The sequence below is a fragment of the Theobroma umbraticum genome, unplaced genomic scaffold, assembly GCF_002168275.2.
Source record: "Theobroma umbraticum cultivar Fairchild unplaced genomic scaffold, ASM216827v3 scaffold_30.0, whole genome shotgun sequence".
In the NCBI taxonomy this organism is placed as follows: Eukaryota; Viridiplantae; Streptophyta; class Magnoliopsida; order Malvales; family Malvaceae; genus Theobroma; species Theobroma umbraticum.
Window position 1 is genome coordinate 5244614 of NW_018397254.1, and position 18391 is coordinate 5263004.

The window sequence follows — 18391 nt, forward strand, 5'->3', positions numbered from 1 at the left end:
TATACATATCTTCATATGCAATGTGCTTAAGTGTTATTACTTGTGAAACAATAATTAAAGAAATCGACTTTAAAGCATGGAATTCATTACTACTCTATGGCTAACATTTAAAAACTAAGTAAACAAAAATGACCCATTATTTTAAGAAACAAAACGTACGCGAAGGGCATATTTGTAGCACGAAGATGATTGGGGCATAGACTCAATTAAAGTTCATTTAAATATTGCTTCTTTTATATTTGTATCTCTTTTGTTTCTTTGAGGTGGGTGGCTTCGAAGATGCTTGTTTATTACATTATTGGGCGGTGGTGCAATAATATAACGAGGGAAAATGATGTCGTGACAGGGCATGTGGGGCTCCTCCGTCATCACGCTTGGGAGATACCTTGTTAACTCAAACCATCCATCAAAGCCCCAAGATCGAAGGCTCTTGGAACGCCTGTGAGCCAATTCGCCCGTCACTCCAGCACTCATGTGTTTAAGCCAAAGGAGCTGTGTTGAGATGCTGGGATGTTGCATTGACTTTTTAAAGTTAATTTGACATGAGATCATGTCCTGGTTTCACTGAGATCCAACGGTGGTAATGTTGTTTGTAATGTTCAAGGTTGCGGTGACTCTAGCAAATAATAATGTGCACAAAAGTAAAGAGCTGTCAAGGTGATGGGATGTGCATTGACTTTTCTGTAATATAAAACATAAGGGGTACCCTTAGCCTCGATTTGTGTTATATATACGTGCTGCATTTATTCAATCACTCCTTCATAGCCCTCTACTCTTAACCTTCGCCCTCTCCTTCTTTGTGTCATCCGTCCTTAACCTCATCATATGCAGCATAGTTTTTTTAATATTTGTAATCTCGAAACTCTCATTTCTTTTTCATTTTCATCTTCCTATGTCAGCAACTAACCGCCTGGTGCCATTTTTTTCAGCTTTCTAATCTATATTCTCTTCGTTTGAAGCTGGATCTGTCCGTTTTCATTCTTCCTTAGCAGTACCTTTATAAAAACATTTGAAGCATGTAAGTTTTGCCTTTGCTAGTTCAACTCCAATTCCAAAAATCACCCAAAAAGATTGTTTTGCTTTGATTTTTCTATGCAAGTAGTTGAAGCTTTATCTATCTAGTTAGTTGTAGTTTGTAATCTGGCTACCTTCATATCTCCTATTACTTAGCCACACTTTTATAAAAGCCTGCACAGCATGTAATTTAGGGTATTTCCATCTCTTGATCATCAATCCAAAAAACCAAAAAAAAAAGGTTTAGTATCACAAGTTACAGTATAATGTTTCCATAGAATTTTGTCAAATATCCTTTGCTCCTGATTGTTACTAATCGTGGCGAAGATTAGAACAACCGTGTAGCAATACCTTTATAAAAGCAGTCAAATCATGTAACAATCCTCTATATTTCCAAGCTTCCATCAATTCTAAAAAACCAAAAAAAAAAAAAATTCTGTTCCTTATTGAAAAAAAAAGGAAGTTTTTCTGAAGAGATATGCCTGACGAGGAGACTGCAACCCCAACGGCGTCGGCACCGGCAACTCCGGGAACGCCAGGTGGACCGCTGTTCACGTCGATGAGAGTGGACTCATTGTCTTATGATCGGAAGTCAATGCCACGGTGCAAATGCTTTCCGGTAACTGCCCCAACGTGGGGTCAACCTCACACATGCTTCACTGATTTCCCTGCACCTGACGTCTCGCTTACCCGCAAGGTGCCACCCCCTCTCTCTCTCAGTTGAGATATTTTATTAATTGGTTTCTCTTCATATTAATGGCCATTTATTACTACAATTAGTAGACTATTACGTCAAATAGCATGGGCGACAAGCGTTTGGTTGCTATACGCGCCAAAACCTTTGCAACAGCATGGGCCCGCTTGAGAGAAAAGGGTTTCTGGCAGAATCATTAGTCAGCAATGATACGTTGCAATGTTTCACATTGAATAATGTAGTAACGCTGGGAGCGGGATGTCTTTGTAATTGTATACATCGTTCTAAAAAACAAATCCAGTGTTAAGCTATAGTAATGGGTTGGAAGCCATTCATTTAAATATGAACCCTATTAGCCCCTTTTATGCCTGGATACCAGAAACTAAGATTAGGGGATGCAGATGCAGTACCCTTTTGCCCTTTTCTTTTGGAGAAATGACTTCGGAAATTAATCAAAACGGAGCCTGATAACCTGCTAGGAAATACACAGAATCTTTCAAACACAAAAGGCTGCACCATGGTTCGGCAAAGTTCGTCGTTTATTGGATGGGAAGAGTAGTAGAGTTGGACTTTCAATGATTCTCCGACACTAGTAGGGGGAATCCTGTTGAAACATATGGGAGTTGGCTTTCCTCCACTTAGTAGTGGAAGCAAAGATTTGGTCAACCAGGCAGCAAACGAGGGTTTACATATTTCCACTCAGAATGAAAGCCCAAAATCCACCGACTCGTAGTTTTGAGTGGCCTGCTTTTTGGGTTATGTGGGGTAGTGGGGGTGATGACTCATAAGAGATAAAGGAAATTCCTGAATTAGTATAGGGTCTAGCCTAAGATAAAAAAGTTTAGTGGTTTTCGAGAGATTGGTTATATATATTTTACAAGCCTGAATCGTTCCATAAGAACGAGCAGGACCTGAAAAACCTGCCTATGTGTTCAGACACGGGTAGAAGTTATAATGGTGTGGATTTATGCAGCTTGGAGCAGAATTTGTGGGAACCTTTATCCTAATTTTCGCTGCTACAGCGGGGCCCATAGTGAACCAAAAGTATTCCGGAGCCGAGACACTGATAGGGAACGCGGCATGTGCAGGGCTGGCTGTGATGATAATAATCTTATCAACCGGACACATCTCGGGGGCTCATCTGAACCCTTTCCTCACCATCGCATTTGCAGCCTGTCGTCACTTTCCATGGTCTCAGGTTCCAGCCTACGTGGCAGCTCAGGTTTCGGCGTCCATCTGTGCTTCTTTTGCTCTCAAGGGCGTTTTCCATCCCTTCATGTCTGGTGGCGTCACTGTACCCTCTGTCGGCTATGGACAAGCTTTGCACTAGAGTTCCTTATTACTTTTAATCTTCTCTTCGTTGTCACCGCTGTTGCCACTGACACCCGTGCGGTACGTATTGTTGCTATGTCATTGCCACAATTCAACCTTGTCCCAATATCTATGCTGTCATGTGGGTAATTTTATTTCCCATGTACTTACCACTCCCTCTTGTCTTTTATTCTCATGGACAGGTTGGAGAGCTGGCGGGCATAGCGGTTGGGGCGACTGTCATGCTCAACATTCTTGTGGCTGGGTAACTACTTGTTTGCTTCTTTTCCCTAATTAAATCCCTTGCTTCATGTTACCAAGTTTTAACTCTTTTTGATCCATATATATTGGTTTATGCTTTAAACATGTCACAATTAGATTGAATTAGTTTAGTATTTATTTTGTCTCAACTTGGAATTTTTTAATAAATATTTTGATGCACGCCTTGAAATGAATATTATATTCCTTTGATTATCTCACTTTTTTTTTCAAATATTAAAGATGTTAAACTTTTCTTTGGCGTACGGATAAGAAATGTAGAATTAATGATCAAGAAATGTCAAATGGGTATAACTATATATATTTTTCAAACTTTACTCAAGGGTCAACACATGGTATTTAATGGGGATATATATTTGTAATTATGAATTTGACTTGGACTAACTATTTCAATAATGCATTACTTCATAAGAAAAAAAAAACCCATCTAAATAATTTATTAAAATGTAAACTCAATAATGTACAATTTTTTTGGGTCCTTCAATATATTGTTAAGACTAAAGATAATGAAATAATTGTGTAACTTGCTTCCCTATACTGACGTGACAAGTTGGAAACATTGGTAGCCACCAGCCAACTATGTTCGGGTGCGCCCTTCTATTATTTGTGATGCTTGAGGTCGGTTGCAACGTGTAGGTTGTCATGGATAGTAAAGCATCAACGCCCCCATTATCTTCTCTAATCTAATCTAAACTCTAATGTAATTATAAAATCTATATAGTATATAAAATATAACCACAAGTTCCTGGACATATGTAGATAGAGCAGGTAGGCGTAGGTTGACAGCAAAGACATTTGATAGGAAGGGGTCGGTTTTTGGTGCCATTCAAAAGAAAAAAGTAGCCAAGAAATGATAAAAATTTTTGTTTGACCTTTGTTTTGCAGGTCAAGTAGTGGCGGTTCAATGAATCCAGTGAGGACTTTGGGGCCGGCTGTGGCAGCAGGAAATTACAAGGCATTGTGGATTTACTTGATAGCACCCACGCTGGGTGCGCTTTTTGGTTCTGGCACCTACACTCTGGTCAAGCTCCATGAGGACGAGGCAGAAGCACCACGGCAGGTCAGAGTTTTCGACGCTAGCTTTGCCTGCCAGCAATCATATCAATCTTGAAGGGGAAAAAAGATGCTTTTTACGTATAATATTTGTTCTTCATCTTCTTCTTATGTCTTTCTATGAAAGCATATCGTGTCGTTTGATTGTGTGGGGTATGTTAAGATAGCTTTGGAGAATAATGGCGATGTGACCATAAGTCCACGCCCTACAGTTTGGTTTGAATAATGTGTTGTGCTCGCTTGTTTGTTTTGTGGGTTTTTGGACATGTTTCAGTTTGGGATTGCGTGTTTCTTTTGTGTTCGCGTCTTTGTCTGTTTAATAGCAATATGTACTATCACTCATAATAATTTGGCTTTGATTTGTAACTTTTCATTTGATGCTTTAATTTGTACCGTCAATGAAAGTATCTTATCATGTGTGATACTGTTTAACTAAGAGTATATGATGCGCGAAGCTTAGATTGTTTGCTTTAATCGCTACTTTATCATAGCTTGATTTAATACAGTAGTTAATTTGATAAGAAAGCTTTTAAGGTCAAAGCTGTCCTAGTCTTCTGCCCTAGTGTATAAAACAAATTACTGTAAAATCTTTGATTTCATTGCAAGAAAGCCTGACAGCCGTCTATGGCTCTATGCATCCAGTCAGGCCATGAGACCCCAAGCTTAGCTGAGACCATAAACGTTCCATAACAGCCTCGGCCGATCTCTATCCAGGTTTAAATGAGAATTCCTGTCCTTGTTACGGATCATAACTCATACAAGTATCAGGTCAGACAAGCTTCCTGCTAAGATTTACTAAAGGTTCCAACTATGTCGTACAATGTTGTCCGAACAACCAGTTACAGTTAGTTTGGAACATTGGGTTTCTAAATAACACTCCAGATGTTGTTATCTCCTATGTTGTAGGAGCTGCTATCCAGGGATGAATTCTCACCTTCCCTTTCTGGGCCATGTGATCGTTTTGAGACCGACGAGTAAATAGGCCCAAACAAGTACCCCTACGTATCCATGAGTGGTTGTAAGTAGTATCGATAGTTCGACTAGAAGCAAATCAAAATAATGCCCAAATCGACTATAATGTTTAAACTCAAATTTCCGTCAACCTGAAGGAAATGTTACTTTAACAAGTTTCTCCATTGCCGCAGAACTAAATGTAATGTACCCAGGAGAAATAGATACCAAAGAAAAAGCAAAGGAAAGCTAAAATAAGGTTACACGACTAAAAGAAAATTGATGCTCAGGGCATCATTTATTCGGATTACTTCTACTTCAAAATGCTTTGGATTCAATCCCAGAACTTCAATAGGACCCCCGTCCAACCTCCAATGGTATTGTCTCCAAAAATGCCACGCTGACAGCTGAAGTTGACTCAAACAAACCAAGCTTCTGTAGGAGTTTCTTAATTAGTTCACCAGCTACGTACGAGATGCCAGAAGCCATAAAACCCAAAGCGACATAGTATGATACAGTTCGGAAATAAGCTCTATGTGGTTTTCTAGCATGACCTTTCCCAAGAGCAAGCAAAATGATGCATACTAGAGAAGCACCTGCAACTGCTGCAAGCTTGAGGTCTTTATCATCACTCTTACGAAATGAGAAGCCGTAGACAATAGGAGGAACCAAACCAAAAAAGAGGAAAGATAAAATAGCTACACTGACGTGCAATACAAAATTCTGTCTCCGTCCTAACAGTACTTGATACCGGTCTTCTTCTACGTTGACCTTTGTGGAAGCCCCAGAAGGCTTGTCATTTTTCAGTTCTCTAAACTGTAAAGTTTAATTGTAAATCTAGTTGTCAGAAATTTGTCAATTCTAAAATTCATACGCTATAATTAAAGACAAATATGAAAACTCTAAAGCACCTACATGCATGGCAGTTCAGTACTTAAACCAAGCTAACGATGTAAAAGATCCAGACTTTGAAAATGCCTATCGACAAAACACGAATATGAAACAAGGTGCATTTGGAGTTCAGGAGTGTCTGTAGGAAGAGTGATAATACAAAAATTCAATCCTGCACTTGTCTTTGAATTTCCAAGTGAATCTAAATATGGGTGTTTTCTTCAGTATAAAACTCCTGGATTGACAATATATTAAAACTATATACAGATTAAAATCTACAAATTAACAGACAACTTTCAATTTTATAATGTATCAGGCTAACCAAAGAAATATTTTCACCAGGTAAAGAACTCACACTATGACTAATGATGATTAGTCCTCCAATCAGATTTGCAAATCCCAAAGCCAAAACATTCACTGCAATAACAAAGCAAAAACTTGGTATAATTGACAAAAGCATAAAATTATAGGCAATACTTATTATGTGTCTTCTTCGGGCGGCGATGCTTGGCCTATGAATCTGAAAGCAAGCATAACTTCTCAAAAAAGTTAGGTACAGTAGGTGCCATGCAAGGAAGTAGAGCAATTATAAAAATTTCAAGTGTAAATTGTTCTTTACTCTTTATGCAAGGAAATGAAGCCATTATAAATCATTTAGTGGAAGTGAGAAATATTGTAGGCTATATATATGATGAGGGATGAGAGAATATGAAAAAAATAAACATCTGTTAAAACCATTTAATGTAATCTGGGGGGACAGGAAAAAGAGAGAAAACTTACATGTATCAGCACCGGCACCTGCTGCAGAAGAAACAACACCTAAACTTGTAATAGATTCAATTAATCCGCCATAGACAATAGATTTTAGAATTTCCCATTCATGAGCTTCACCAGCATCTTCATCTCCACATCCATTCTGGTTTCCAGTTTGAGAAGAATTGCCCACCTCCGTCCTTGAGGAACATGTTGCCTCAAGTGGCCCTGCTTCAATATCCTCTATCTCATTGTCCCCTGCGTCATATTGCAATGGCAGAAGATGCAGAAAAATTAGAAGTTCTACGAATTGTAACATGCAATAGATTGAATTGCAATCATTAAATATAGAATCGATATATGTGAGAAAGCATAACTTTTCCAGTTCAAAGGAAAGAAACTTAAGAATTTAATATTCAATTAAAGGGAACCACATTAAGTGAATAGTACCACTATAAGAGCAAAAACACATTTAAAAGGAATAATCACCTCAAAGAGATTTACATATAAATTCAAAAGATAAATACTGATGAATAATATTGAGCTTAAAAAGTTCCCTTTCATATGTTGAGAAAGAGCAGGTTATATCAAGTGACTAAGACCTTGTCAAATGCAAAGGAATTTGTGGTGAGTGTCTAATTATCGATGTCATTTCTGCATAACACAATTATTACAAGCCTGGTTTAGCAGTAAATTCATGTTTCAAAGGATGCAGCGCACAAACTATTGGAGATCTCCACAATGTTAAGAAAATGTTGGCATTTATTTCTGTGCTTAGCCCCACAAAAATGCACATACCAGCATTTCTCTTTAACATGCCAGCATCTGGCTTCTTCTCCCTGGATTTAGCTTTCACCTTGTCAAATAGAGAGCTCATTGTTGAAGGAAAAATGTTACTTTTTCCAGGTTCTTTGGGTTTTATAATTGCATCATCTACATGCTCTCCACTGGTAACTGAGACTGAGAGGGTTGGTACTGCAGCACCTTGTACTGATGAGGCATGACAAGCTTGAGTAAAATAATACTTAGGAATTTAAACTTTAATATAAGGAATACATCAATTTCCTCTATAGTTTAAACGAAAGAAGATACACCATTCAGCAAGATTTTGCATTTTCACATTTAACTCGTCAAATCAAGAGAGAGACTAAATACAGAAAACTAAAGCACGAACAAGCTTAAATTCAAACAAAGTAGAGGTAGATTATCCAATCAAGTCTAAATCATTGTGCAACTATTTCAAGTCAAGCACAAAAGCCGGATCCTAGTTAGAGCGATAAGATACTGAACGATAAGAGAGAGAGAGAGAGTGATTCATATTATTTCCATCTCAACTAAGAAAAATAAAGAAAGAACAAATAAATAAATTTCAAACAGAAATGATGGTGTATTATGTTGATCAGGTCTCATAGGATATGCTATTACTTCAAATCAAGCACAATCAGCTTGATCCTAGTCAGAATAAGAAGATGATGACGGAGAAGATCGTCAAGGGCTTTCATACAGGAAAGCTGGCAAGAAAAAGAGATCAAAAACAGAAACAAAAGACCACCACTCACACAAAGATACTGTAGCTTTGAATCCTCAGGTTCCAATTAAAAACACAAAACAAGCACAACAAAAGTCAGGGGAATCATTAATGAGAACCTTCCTTTGAAACCAAGGTTTAACAGAGTCTAAATCTTATGAGCTTAATGCACAAGAAATATTTGAAAAAATGTCACTTCCCTAAAACTCCAATGAATTTAATAAACTAACACTTTGGTAACAACAAAAGATTAAAAACAGAGAGGAAAACATCACCACAACAATTCCAAAGGCAACCTGGAACCTTCAAAGTAACCACAAACTCCAATGAAGACTGATTCCACACAAAGAGCAATGGTAAACAAAAAAACAGAAAAAGGCAAGAATGAGCAAATAGCCGTAGTAGAATCTTTCATTGATTGGAAAGTTAATCCTACCTTTATCAACTATTGCTTGGCCCTTTTGCAATGCAAAAACAGAGAAAATCCAACTTGTCCTGGCTTTAGGTATGTTTTGAGGACTTTGCTTGCTTTCATTCTGGTTTATGTTCTGAGGACTCTGTGCAATTTCATTGCCGTTTGTCTTTTGCAGACTTTGTGTTATATCCTTCAGGATTATCTCTTGGGGACTTTGTGTGTCTTCGCTTGGGTTTATCTCTTGAGAAATTTGTGTGTTCTCACTCTGGCTTATCATTGGAGGGTTTCGTGTGTTTTGTGTGTCTTCAATGTGGCTTAGCATTTGAGGACTTTCTGTCTTTCCATTCTGGCTTATTCCTTTAGGACTTTTTGTTACATCCTTCTGGCTTCTCTCTTGAGGACTTTGTGTGACTTTGCTTGGGTTCATCTCTTGAGAAATTTGTGTGTTCTCACTCTGGTGTATCTCTTGAGGGTTTTGTGTGTTTTCATTCTGCTTCCCACATCCGAAGAACCGAAAGATCTTGAAACAACCATTTCCTTCAAAATTTAAACAATGTGTTAGGTTTCAAGTCCATATAACACCCTAGCTAGTAATGCTTGAAAGTCATCAAAAAAAATAAACATATTTGATACTAAACTCATACCAAGGAACTGAAAAATAAGATACAAGCATGCATCAAAATAGACATCCATATAAGTGAGGTTTCTACTGTATGTATAGATCTTTATAAAACGTTAGTTGCTATTGTTGTAACGATTAGTAAGATACTTAGATGATTAATTTAGAGGATTAAGTCTTCATGCAGCATAAGAGCACAATACCTATAGGAATGAAAAGTCTGAAGCATGATAAGCAGCTGATTGCTTCTTGCTCTGTACTGTTATTTTCCACACCAGGTGCCAGTGTTGGACTATCATTTGAATTTATTTCAGTTGAGTTACCACTACGACCATCAACCACAGCAGCAGAAATTGGATTCAACTTTTTCACGTGCCTTGGTTTGTGGCGTATATTTGAAATTTTTGGCTTTCTTCTACGAAGGATGACCCGTTGGGTAATGCAGGAATTGCAATTTGGACAGTACAAATCATGTGTATTCTGTTTCTCTAAAACCCTTTCAACATCTAATTCCATCAAATCCTCTTCAATTTCTCCAATTAAGTCAATGTTGGCATCTACTTTAGTTGCATAGTCAAAATGCTTGAAACTTGTATTTGTTTCTTCATCTGACTGTTCAACCGGTGCGGAGCTCAAAGGAAAAAAGTTCCAATCCCCTACATTCTTCAACTGTTGATGATTGATTTCCGTGCTCAGGCCTTCTGAAATTTCAGATTGCATTTCAGAAACCCCATTGATGGATTCGGTGCCTGCAACCATGCAGCAGAAAAACGCTTTGTTAAGAAACTGTGGGCTAGCATTTTTCTATTAAGAAACATTTCAATTTGAATAAAAATTTCCAAATAATATGCCATGATTTTGTTAAATTTCAAAACTTGCAATTGATAATGGAATACTAGAATATCAGCCAGCACTCACATTTTATAGACGCAAAGGGAGGTATTTCCATATCTAAACAAAATCACAATCCAGAGGATCAAAGGGAAAAAAAAATCTCACAAATACAGAGCATCTGCACAACATTCTAAATGAAAATTCACCATTCACCGTCGAACAAAATAATCCAGGAAGATATCATCAAAGACATTGTACTCCAATGTCAGGAATTAATGCAACTGGCCCATATCTAAAGCTATTAGTATTTTAGATGGACATAAACACTAACGGCCGCAAGCTATAATGAAACAAAACAGCTTGCCACAATCACTTCATCCATGGACAAGGTTCAGCCTGTTGCATTTGACCAACAGCCAGTGCTACCATCCGTGCATGAAATCTCGGTATCTACTGACTTTTAGTTTCTAAAGTGAAACATGGTCGCCACTGATTTAAAGTTTGGCTATTCATCAGCATGCGCAAGTACCCCTTGGGTTTTTGAACGTCAAGTATGCAAGGACTTCCAATTCGGTGGGTCCAATTGCAATGGCAACATTTCCAAATTCCTTCAGCCACAAACAAGGAAAAACAATGGCATTCTCACCAATAACCGATATAGGAGACGATCACAGGGACGAACAAGCAAAAGAATAAAATATAAAGCGAAGAAATTTCCCAATGCAGGTGATCCCAAAGAGAACACAGATGACACTGGTTTTGACACGTACAAAATGGCTGGTCAAGGTTAAGTACTTGTGATTTTATCAGAAGCTGAAACATTTGAAAGATATGAAAGAAGATTCAAGTGATGAATGTACAAAAAGTTCAAATGTTTAGATTGACTGATGAGGGTTGCAATTCACCATCTAGCAACAATAATCAAAGATGAATGACAGCAATAGGATAACAGCGAAGCTCTTAAAACACCAATAAGACTGCTTCATTCTCTTATAGACTACATGAAAAGGCAATTGCTCAATTACACAAGCACTACACTTTCACTTCAGTCAAACATCTTAATTGAAAAAAATAAAAATTGTTAGTTATGCAAAATCTTAGTAATCCTGGGAACTAGTTCTCTTCTTTCTTCGGTCTCTGCAGTATTCTCAGCAAGGAAATTACGTAATACATTTAAAATGAAATTTTTACAATGAATGAATCTAAAGATTGAGCTGACAGGCATGTTCGAACAAAAGAAACGAAAACCTTGTGGTCCTCATCAACTTTTACATGATATTCGAGCTCCAAGTTGCTAATTATGGCAGGTAGCCAGTGGGGTTGCTTTTTTCTTTTGGCATATACCGAGCAGTGAGAATTAAAGATAAGAAGAAGAATTGATGACAGGGAAGGAGAAGAGATTCGCCGGGATCATATTTGTTGGAATAAGTGTGAGAATTAAAGAACAAAAAGAAAAAATCTTCAATATATATATATATATATATATATATATATATATATATATATATAACACTAATATGCATTGATAGGTATTGAGATGGTAATGGGAAGGTTGAGTACCTTGAAGTTTGTGAAAGTAAAACCTGTTTGTAACTCCATCTCCTTCCTCCTTCTCATCGCCCAGCTCTTCATCTCGTTGACTGTTATCTGCTGCTTCTTGTTCTTCTCCTTCCGGTTCTTGCTCAGAAAGCTCAGATGCAGTTGCATTGGTATGGGCCGAGGCAGGGGCAGGCTGAGGCTCATCACTAATAGATGTAGTAGTAGTAGGAGGAGGAGTTGGAGTGGTTCCAACTCCATTGTTTGGATGCCTTGAGTGCCTCGCTAACAGGCCCACGCCTGCCTCTTCCTCATCATCCCCTTCATCTTGGTCAGACCACAAATGTGTTTTCGGTAACTGTGGCTCCAGTTGCTCCATTTGGTTCTCTCCCTCACTTGCCAAGTCCTCAAAGGTAGAGCCCCACAGCCACTATTCAGTGTTTGGGATATGGGACTTGGATGAAAAAACCCATGGGTGTCTAACTTAAAAACAATCGTACTATACTATTAAATGAGTTTATTAATGAGAAGATAGGGTTTGGTAAACTAGTTTTGCCTAGCTTTAGGTGAGAAGATGATTTTCCATAAAAGTCGACGCAGCAGCAAAAACATAAACAACAAATACAATCCTCCCTTTTCGTTCACACGTAATTATGTCCCCGCGACTAACGAGGTCGACGACGACTTGTCATTTATTCACCGCATGGCTTCCGAGTGTGACAACACAGCATAATATACATCACTCCGTCATCCCTTCTCCACTGCCAATGCATTTACTTCGCATTTCTTTCTCAAGAGTAACTAATTTTTTATTCAAGTCTACATTTTCCCTCATCTATGAAAACTATGAGTCTACGCTTGTCTAGGATATAGCATACGTAAAACAAACCGGAAAAGCCTCTTGCATCGAGATCCTCAACCGTGACCCGTTGGAGTCTAGACACCGTATCCAGTCGGGGCCCACGGCCTCACTTTTCGATCACTACTCGTACCCTAGTGTATCTTTTTCTCTCTCCTTCCATCTGGACAAACGTGATTTCTGATCTTTTCTGACAAATAATAAACAATAACTATTAAATAAAGTCCTGCTTTGTACAAGCAATACTTAATTGCTCACGTCCTCTAATTGTTTTTTGGGTGAATAATTGCTCCTCCCTCACATTGGATGTTTGACCAAAACTCAATTGCAACCGCGAGCTCTACATCAAACTATGCAATTACGACTGAAATAAAAATGCGCTGACAATGTTGTTGGCCGACCACTTGTTTGGTTATGAACAATAAATAGGCTGCAGCGTCTACTACCATGAGCAGATCATAAAGGCCTTTTTATCACCAAGAGTTTAAATAAGCACAAGCTCTTCTTACAGCATGAATTTAAATAAAAATTTAAGAATTTTTTTATTTCAAGTAGAAGTTTTCGCCCAATATGAGGTAGAAAACTTGTGCTTGATATTGGCAATATGGAGCCATTTAATGGTTTGTAAACGAAAGTGAGAGCAGTTTCCCGTAAATAAGGGACATCATTAATAGAGTTGACTAGTAGTCTTTAACAATTAAAACAAGCCATGCGTTTTCATTGGTTTAAAGACAAGGCCCAAACTCCGTATTAAAAACTCTATGGTCACGAATAGTACTTTATAATATAATGTATTGGTAAGAAAAATAATATTATAATATTTAATATATAAATAAAATAATAATTAAAATGTAAATAAAATAATATTATAGTTTTTTGTTTATAAATTGTTATTAAGAATGTAATATTAATTTTTAAAATTATTTTTATTTATTAAAATATAAATATAATATTTTTATTATTTTATATAATATTATTTTAAATATATTTTTATTATTTTATTTTATTTTCATACTTATTATAATTTTATATATTTTATTTTTATTTTTTTAATAATATAAATTTTATTAATAGTTATCATCTACTTTTCAATAAAAAATAATTACTAAGAGTAATAAAAAAATATCTCTCAAAATTTATATAAAAAAAATTATAATGTTATAAAATTTTTTTAATAATCTAATAAAATTAAAAAATAAAAAATATTTTTAATAATATTATAAAGTGTAATGTAATATAAATGTATTGATTTTAGAGGATAAATATATTACATCTATTAATTATAATGTAATTACATTAAAATCTTACATTATAATTATTTATTAAAAAATAAATATTATATTATAATTTAATTAAATATATCTAAAAAATATATTCTTACTTTTCTTATATTAAACACTATGATCAACACGCCAATGGATTATTAGTATTGTTGCTGTTAGTCAATTAGAAGCATCATTATGCCCTTTGCTGCAACTGTTAACCATCTTTACGCATCTGAACCCAATAATTGATACTACTTTGATTTCTAATTCCCCTCCTAAATAAAAAATTATAGACATCATTGGCTTACTTGAATGAAATAACTCTATCCAGCTTCTCTTATCCTATTACTCTGCTATTTCTTTTTCTAATCCATTCATTCCCTACAACCACTTTCATTTTTCAAGCGAGGCTTTTACATGTTCAACAACTTTACAATATATTTCTAAAACCCACATTATAGTGACTACAATCTACTCAAATGCTCAAGTGGCTGTCAGTTTAAGGAGATTTGAAGCAAAAAAAAAAAAAATCTCGTGCCTCAAATTTCAATCACACACTTGCTGTTTTCTTTCTCTCACTTTCATCCCCAGTTCTTGACTTAGTAGTTTTATTTCTCTGTTTGCCATGTGTAAGTAGTTTCCAAGATCAAAACAAAAAGAAATTTAAGTGTTCTCCACAGGTTCAGATTACAAACTGAAACCGAGATAAAAGTTGGCACTTGCCGGGCCAAGTGGAACTAGAAGGTCCTCTATGTCTGCCCTACTGCAAAGAATCTATACTTCCAACCAACAGAACATAAAGCAATTTGATTTGATATCAGAAGGTTCGATGTACACACAGAATGCCAGCAGCATAGGTGCACGGCACTTAAACAGTCCCTCAAATTCAGCAAGATAAGCATTGGAGCTACTAAGACTTCTGAAACTGATTTTGATTGTGCACCGTTAACTTACAGGAGTTGCAGGCACTTCGCCCGATGATATGACTATACAGTTGTCAAGGGAGGAGCTACCAACTTTCAGTTGCGTGCCTAACATACCAGACTTTCCACGTGCTTTACATGATGGTGAAGATACAGTTGTCCGGAAAGAGCTGCCAACTTTCAGGTGGAAGAACTCAAGGAGCTAAATGTGATGTCTAAAACAGCCATAGAGCTTTGGAATCAATAAGTTTGACTAGTAATGGTGGGTTATTGTCCAGAAATAGGCAAATTAAGGCTGACTATAGGCTTCTCAAGCTAGAAGTTGACCTCATAAAAAATGAAATAATCATCATTATAGAGTTCTATTTTTTGCAGATTTCGTCGCATCCAACTGTAATATCGCCATAAAGAAAGCTTATTCAAGATTATGCCAACTTTAGAAACCAACAAAATAGTAAAGTACACAAAAACATGAATATTTCAATTGCCGTATATCCACAAAGATATCCTGGAAAACATTCTCGTCAATGGAAAGGATAAGCCACAAAACTTTACAACTAGATGAAATAGATAAACAGTACCTAAGGACACGGAAGTTCACAATATTCCTCTACAATTCAATGAAGATGCTATTTATTGTTTTGAGTTGTTGCAGCTCCACCCCACTAGCAATTCCAGGATCAATATAGCACAACTGAAAAAGAAGCAGATTATAAGCTCATACATCGAAAGATAGTAAGGTCAACGAGAAAGTTTTTAACATTTGTGTTATAACCTGGTATTGAGGCATCTTCAGGGTGTGGACTCCTCTTTTAATAAGCTTCTGCCACCCCACATTCTTTTTTAGTGATCTTTCCAAAGCAATTGTTCCCTGTAGTTAAGAAATACATTACATAACAAATTAACATTAGCTCATATTCAAAACAAAAAAAACCAATGTAACATTAGCTGCACGACAATCAAAAATAGATTCTAGCCGCATAAAGAAAAGCAGAGTACTGACACCACCGCAAGTCCCAACTTCTGCAATTTCTGGCAAAGAACTTTCTGATTACTTATTTGCCGAACGCCTGATTACTTGACAATATTCGACTGGCACGTGCATCAGACTTGAAGTCTACAGCTACACATTTATATGGCTAAAAGGGCATCTGAAAACCTAAGTCTTCACATTTTAATAGTCAAGCTTTGGCCTGAGTTTTTGAACCAATGCTATTGCCTGATAATCATCCTATACAATTCTTGTCTACCAAATATTTAAATCAAACAGAAACATGCCAAATTTTATATCTGAACTCTAGAAAATTATTGATGCGCACAGACACTGCAGAATTCAAACGTAGTTAACATACACAATCAACAAAAGAAGTGAAATAGCTAGGGTGAGGACAAAGTGTATACGCGGAACTTTGATAATAGTGACAATATTACAATTCATGAGCATTAAAATCAGCAAAATATTCAGTAGTAGTGCCATTTGTCAATGTCTACAAGCTGTTAAGAATCTCAGATAACCATCAAAGATAAAATCATATGTAATACTCACATCAGAAGGGTCCATAATCAAGAGATTGAACTGATGCGTCCCATTCTGCTGATGGTTAACTTGAATCCCAACAATTGTTCGTGAATGTCCGTCATGTTGAAAGTACAAAGGCCTGCTCATGAAAGCTACCATCAAAACGCAATCATAGAATGTAGTCAAAAAATATGATTCCGTATCTAATAAAAACTGAGGGGAATATTGAACAGAAACACACTGCTACCCCTTTGATGCACGCCCCAGGGGAAAAACAATTCGACGTCAGAATGAAAGTTATAGCTAGCCGTGGTGATGGTTACTTACGCTCTATCACTGACTACAACACGGTTGGAGTCAGATATGGTTAACCCTTTATCTGAAAAGTAATTCCACACCCAATCAACCAGAATCTGAGGTCCCCCACTTTTCCCTTTAAAATTACCACTCGTCCCATCGCTCAAAGAGTCCCAAGAGTCTCTAGGCTTCTTTGAACCCTGCTGGCGATGAACATATCTATCCATCGGTCCAGAAACTCGAATTATGCTCCTTTTCATCACTGTTTGTCCAAGAGTAGAACCAGGAACAGAAAGATAAAAGGGCTGAGATTCCTTGGGACCAAAGTCAACCACCCTAGCACGAACGCCAAATGAACGAAAAAGTGAAGCACATTCAGTAGTCCCAATCTTATGATTGGAACCATAGATTTTACAGTTAAAATGTTGGGCACCAGGTGGATCAAATCCCCTTTCCCAAGCAATCTCAAGCCAACGTTGGAGGAAAGCAATATCAGGAACAAAACCCGACCCACCAAACAGTACTTGTCTAGCTTCCTGTCTGTGAGCAAGCAAATGAGAGCTTAGCATTTGGACGTTACGCCAGCCACAACCCCAACCAACATCCACGGACGGAAGGCTTTGGAAGTGATCAACGTAGCCAGACAATATGGTTACTGATGAGTTGTGTTGGGTTTCCAGTTCTAAACAGTTTTTCAGCAAGGAAATCAACCCATCTTTTACATGGTAAAAGTTGCCCCTTGTTTGTAAAGCAATCAAGGCGGAAACGCTATCCACGTCAACAGAACCCGAAGAAGAGGCGATCTGATTAGCCAATTTCAGGTCTTTAGCTTCCTCAGCTTCATCCTCATCCTCGAAGTGACTGTTGGCGTGCCTGTATCAAATATTACTACTAGCTATAAAAAAAATATTAAACCAAAAGAGCTCCACAATTTAGAATTTAAAAAAGTAAAAGAAAAGAGCATACCGTTGGAGTTCTAAGGAGGGAAATGTGAGATGACAAAAAGGACAAGCGGAAGATTCCATAGACCGTACTTCTTCAAAGCTGGAGAGTTTAAAAAGTTTTTTTTTTTTGAATAACTATTTATCTCAATTTCAATGAAAATCTGAATGTTTCGGTTATGGCTAATATTCTGATGTATGATGAAATGAAAATAAATACAGTGCAGGAGCAACTGATGAAAGAAAGATGCGATAATGGTATCGAGAGACTAACCTCCAAAAGCAGGAGAGCAGGCGAGGAGAGAGGAGATCAGAGTCACGCCGCCGATTCGCCTCCTACGTTGTGTTTATGTCTGGTTTTGAGGTTGAGAGAAACCGGGGAACACCGAAAAATATGGAGGGAAATCCGCTGCGCTTCCGTTCTCGCCCTCAGGCAAAGGAGGAAATCCATTATTTAAAAGAAAAAACCATTTAAATTCAAATTACCTAGTAGCGTGTTGCCTGCTTTCTTTTCCCTTCTCTTTTTTTTATTCTTTTTTTCCTTTTAAACGGTGCGTTTAGAATCCATTTTCATCCTGTTATACAATGATAACAGAATTACTTGTAACAGTGTAAAAGTATAAATGAAAGAATAACTGACAAAAAATCTTGTTGGAACAACACATCAATCGTTTTATTAGTTCCATCCTTTCACAAAAAAAAAAAAAAA

At 37.0% G+C, this 18391-nt stretch overlaps 3 protein-coding genes across 5 annotated transcripts; 1 reads left to right on the plus strand and 2 right to left on the minus strand.

Moving 5' to 3' along the window:
* Positions 1-752: 752 nt before the first annotated feature.
* LOC110414840 (putative aquaporin NIP5-1) lies at positions 753-4787 on the plus strand. The gene is given in 5 exon segments (XM_021426281.2): positions 753-1711; positions 2682-3030; positions 3033-3100; positions 3223-3284; positions 4184-4787. Coding segments are annotated over 5 exon segments (924 nt in total). The 5' UTR covers positions 753-1492; the 3' UTR covers positions 4410-4787.
* Positions 4788-5431: 644 nt separating this feature from the next.
* Positions 5432-12499, minus strand: LOC110414702 (membrane protein of ER body-like protein). 2 transcript variants are annotated; one of them, XM_021426185.2, is made up of 8 exons: positions 11903-12499; positions 9712-10257; positions 8911-9426; positions 7745-7936; positions 6974-7204; positions 6549-6610; positions 6011-6118; positions 5752-5904 (listed from the first exon to the last, which is right to left on the minus strand). In XM_021426185.2, exons 1-8 carry the CDS (start codon positions 12255-12257, stop codon positions 5887-5889), a joined length of 2028 nt encoding a protein of 675 aa, XP_021281860.1. In that variant the 5' UTR covers positions 12258-12499; the 3' UTR covers positions 5752-5886. The 2 variants fall into 2 exon arrangements, with proteins under 2 accessions (XP_021281786.1, XP_021281860.1); XM_021426111.2 differs by having other exon boundaries at positions 5432-6118; positions 11903-12498.
* A 1973-nt stretch (positions 12500-14472) lies between these two features.
* LOC110415058 (Peptidase C78, ubiquitin fold modifier-specific peptidase 1/ 2) lies at positions 14473-18358 on the minus strand. 2 transcript variants are annotated; one of them, XM_021426547.2, is made up of 7 exons: positions 17957-18358; positions 17708-17785; positions 16772-17614; positions 16472-16583; positions 15701-15796; positions 15507-15619; positions 14473-15316 (listed from the first exon to the last, which is right to left on the minus strand). In XM_021426547.2, the coding sequence occupies exons 2-6, from the start codon at positions 17764-17766 to the stop codon at positions 15536-15538; spliced, it is 1194 nt and encodes a 397-aa protein (XP_021282222.1). In that variant the 5' UTR covers positions 17767-17785; positions 17957-18358; the 3' UTR covers positions 14473-15316; positions 15507-15535. The 2 variants fall into 2 exon arrangements, with proteins under 2 accessions (XP_021282222.1, XP_021282214.1); XM_021426539.2 differs by lacking the exon at positions 14473-15316 and having other exon boundaries at positions 15386-15619; positions 17957-18357.
* Positions 18359-18391: the final 33 nt, after the last annotated feature.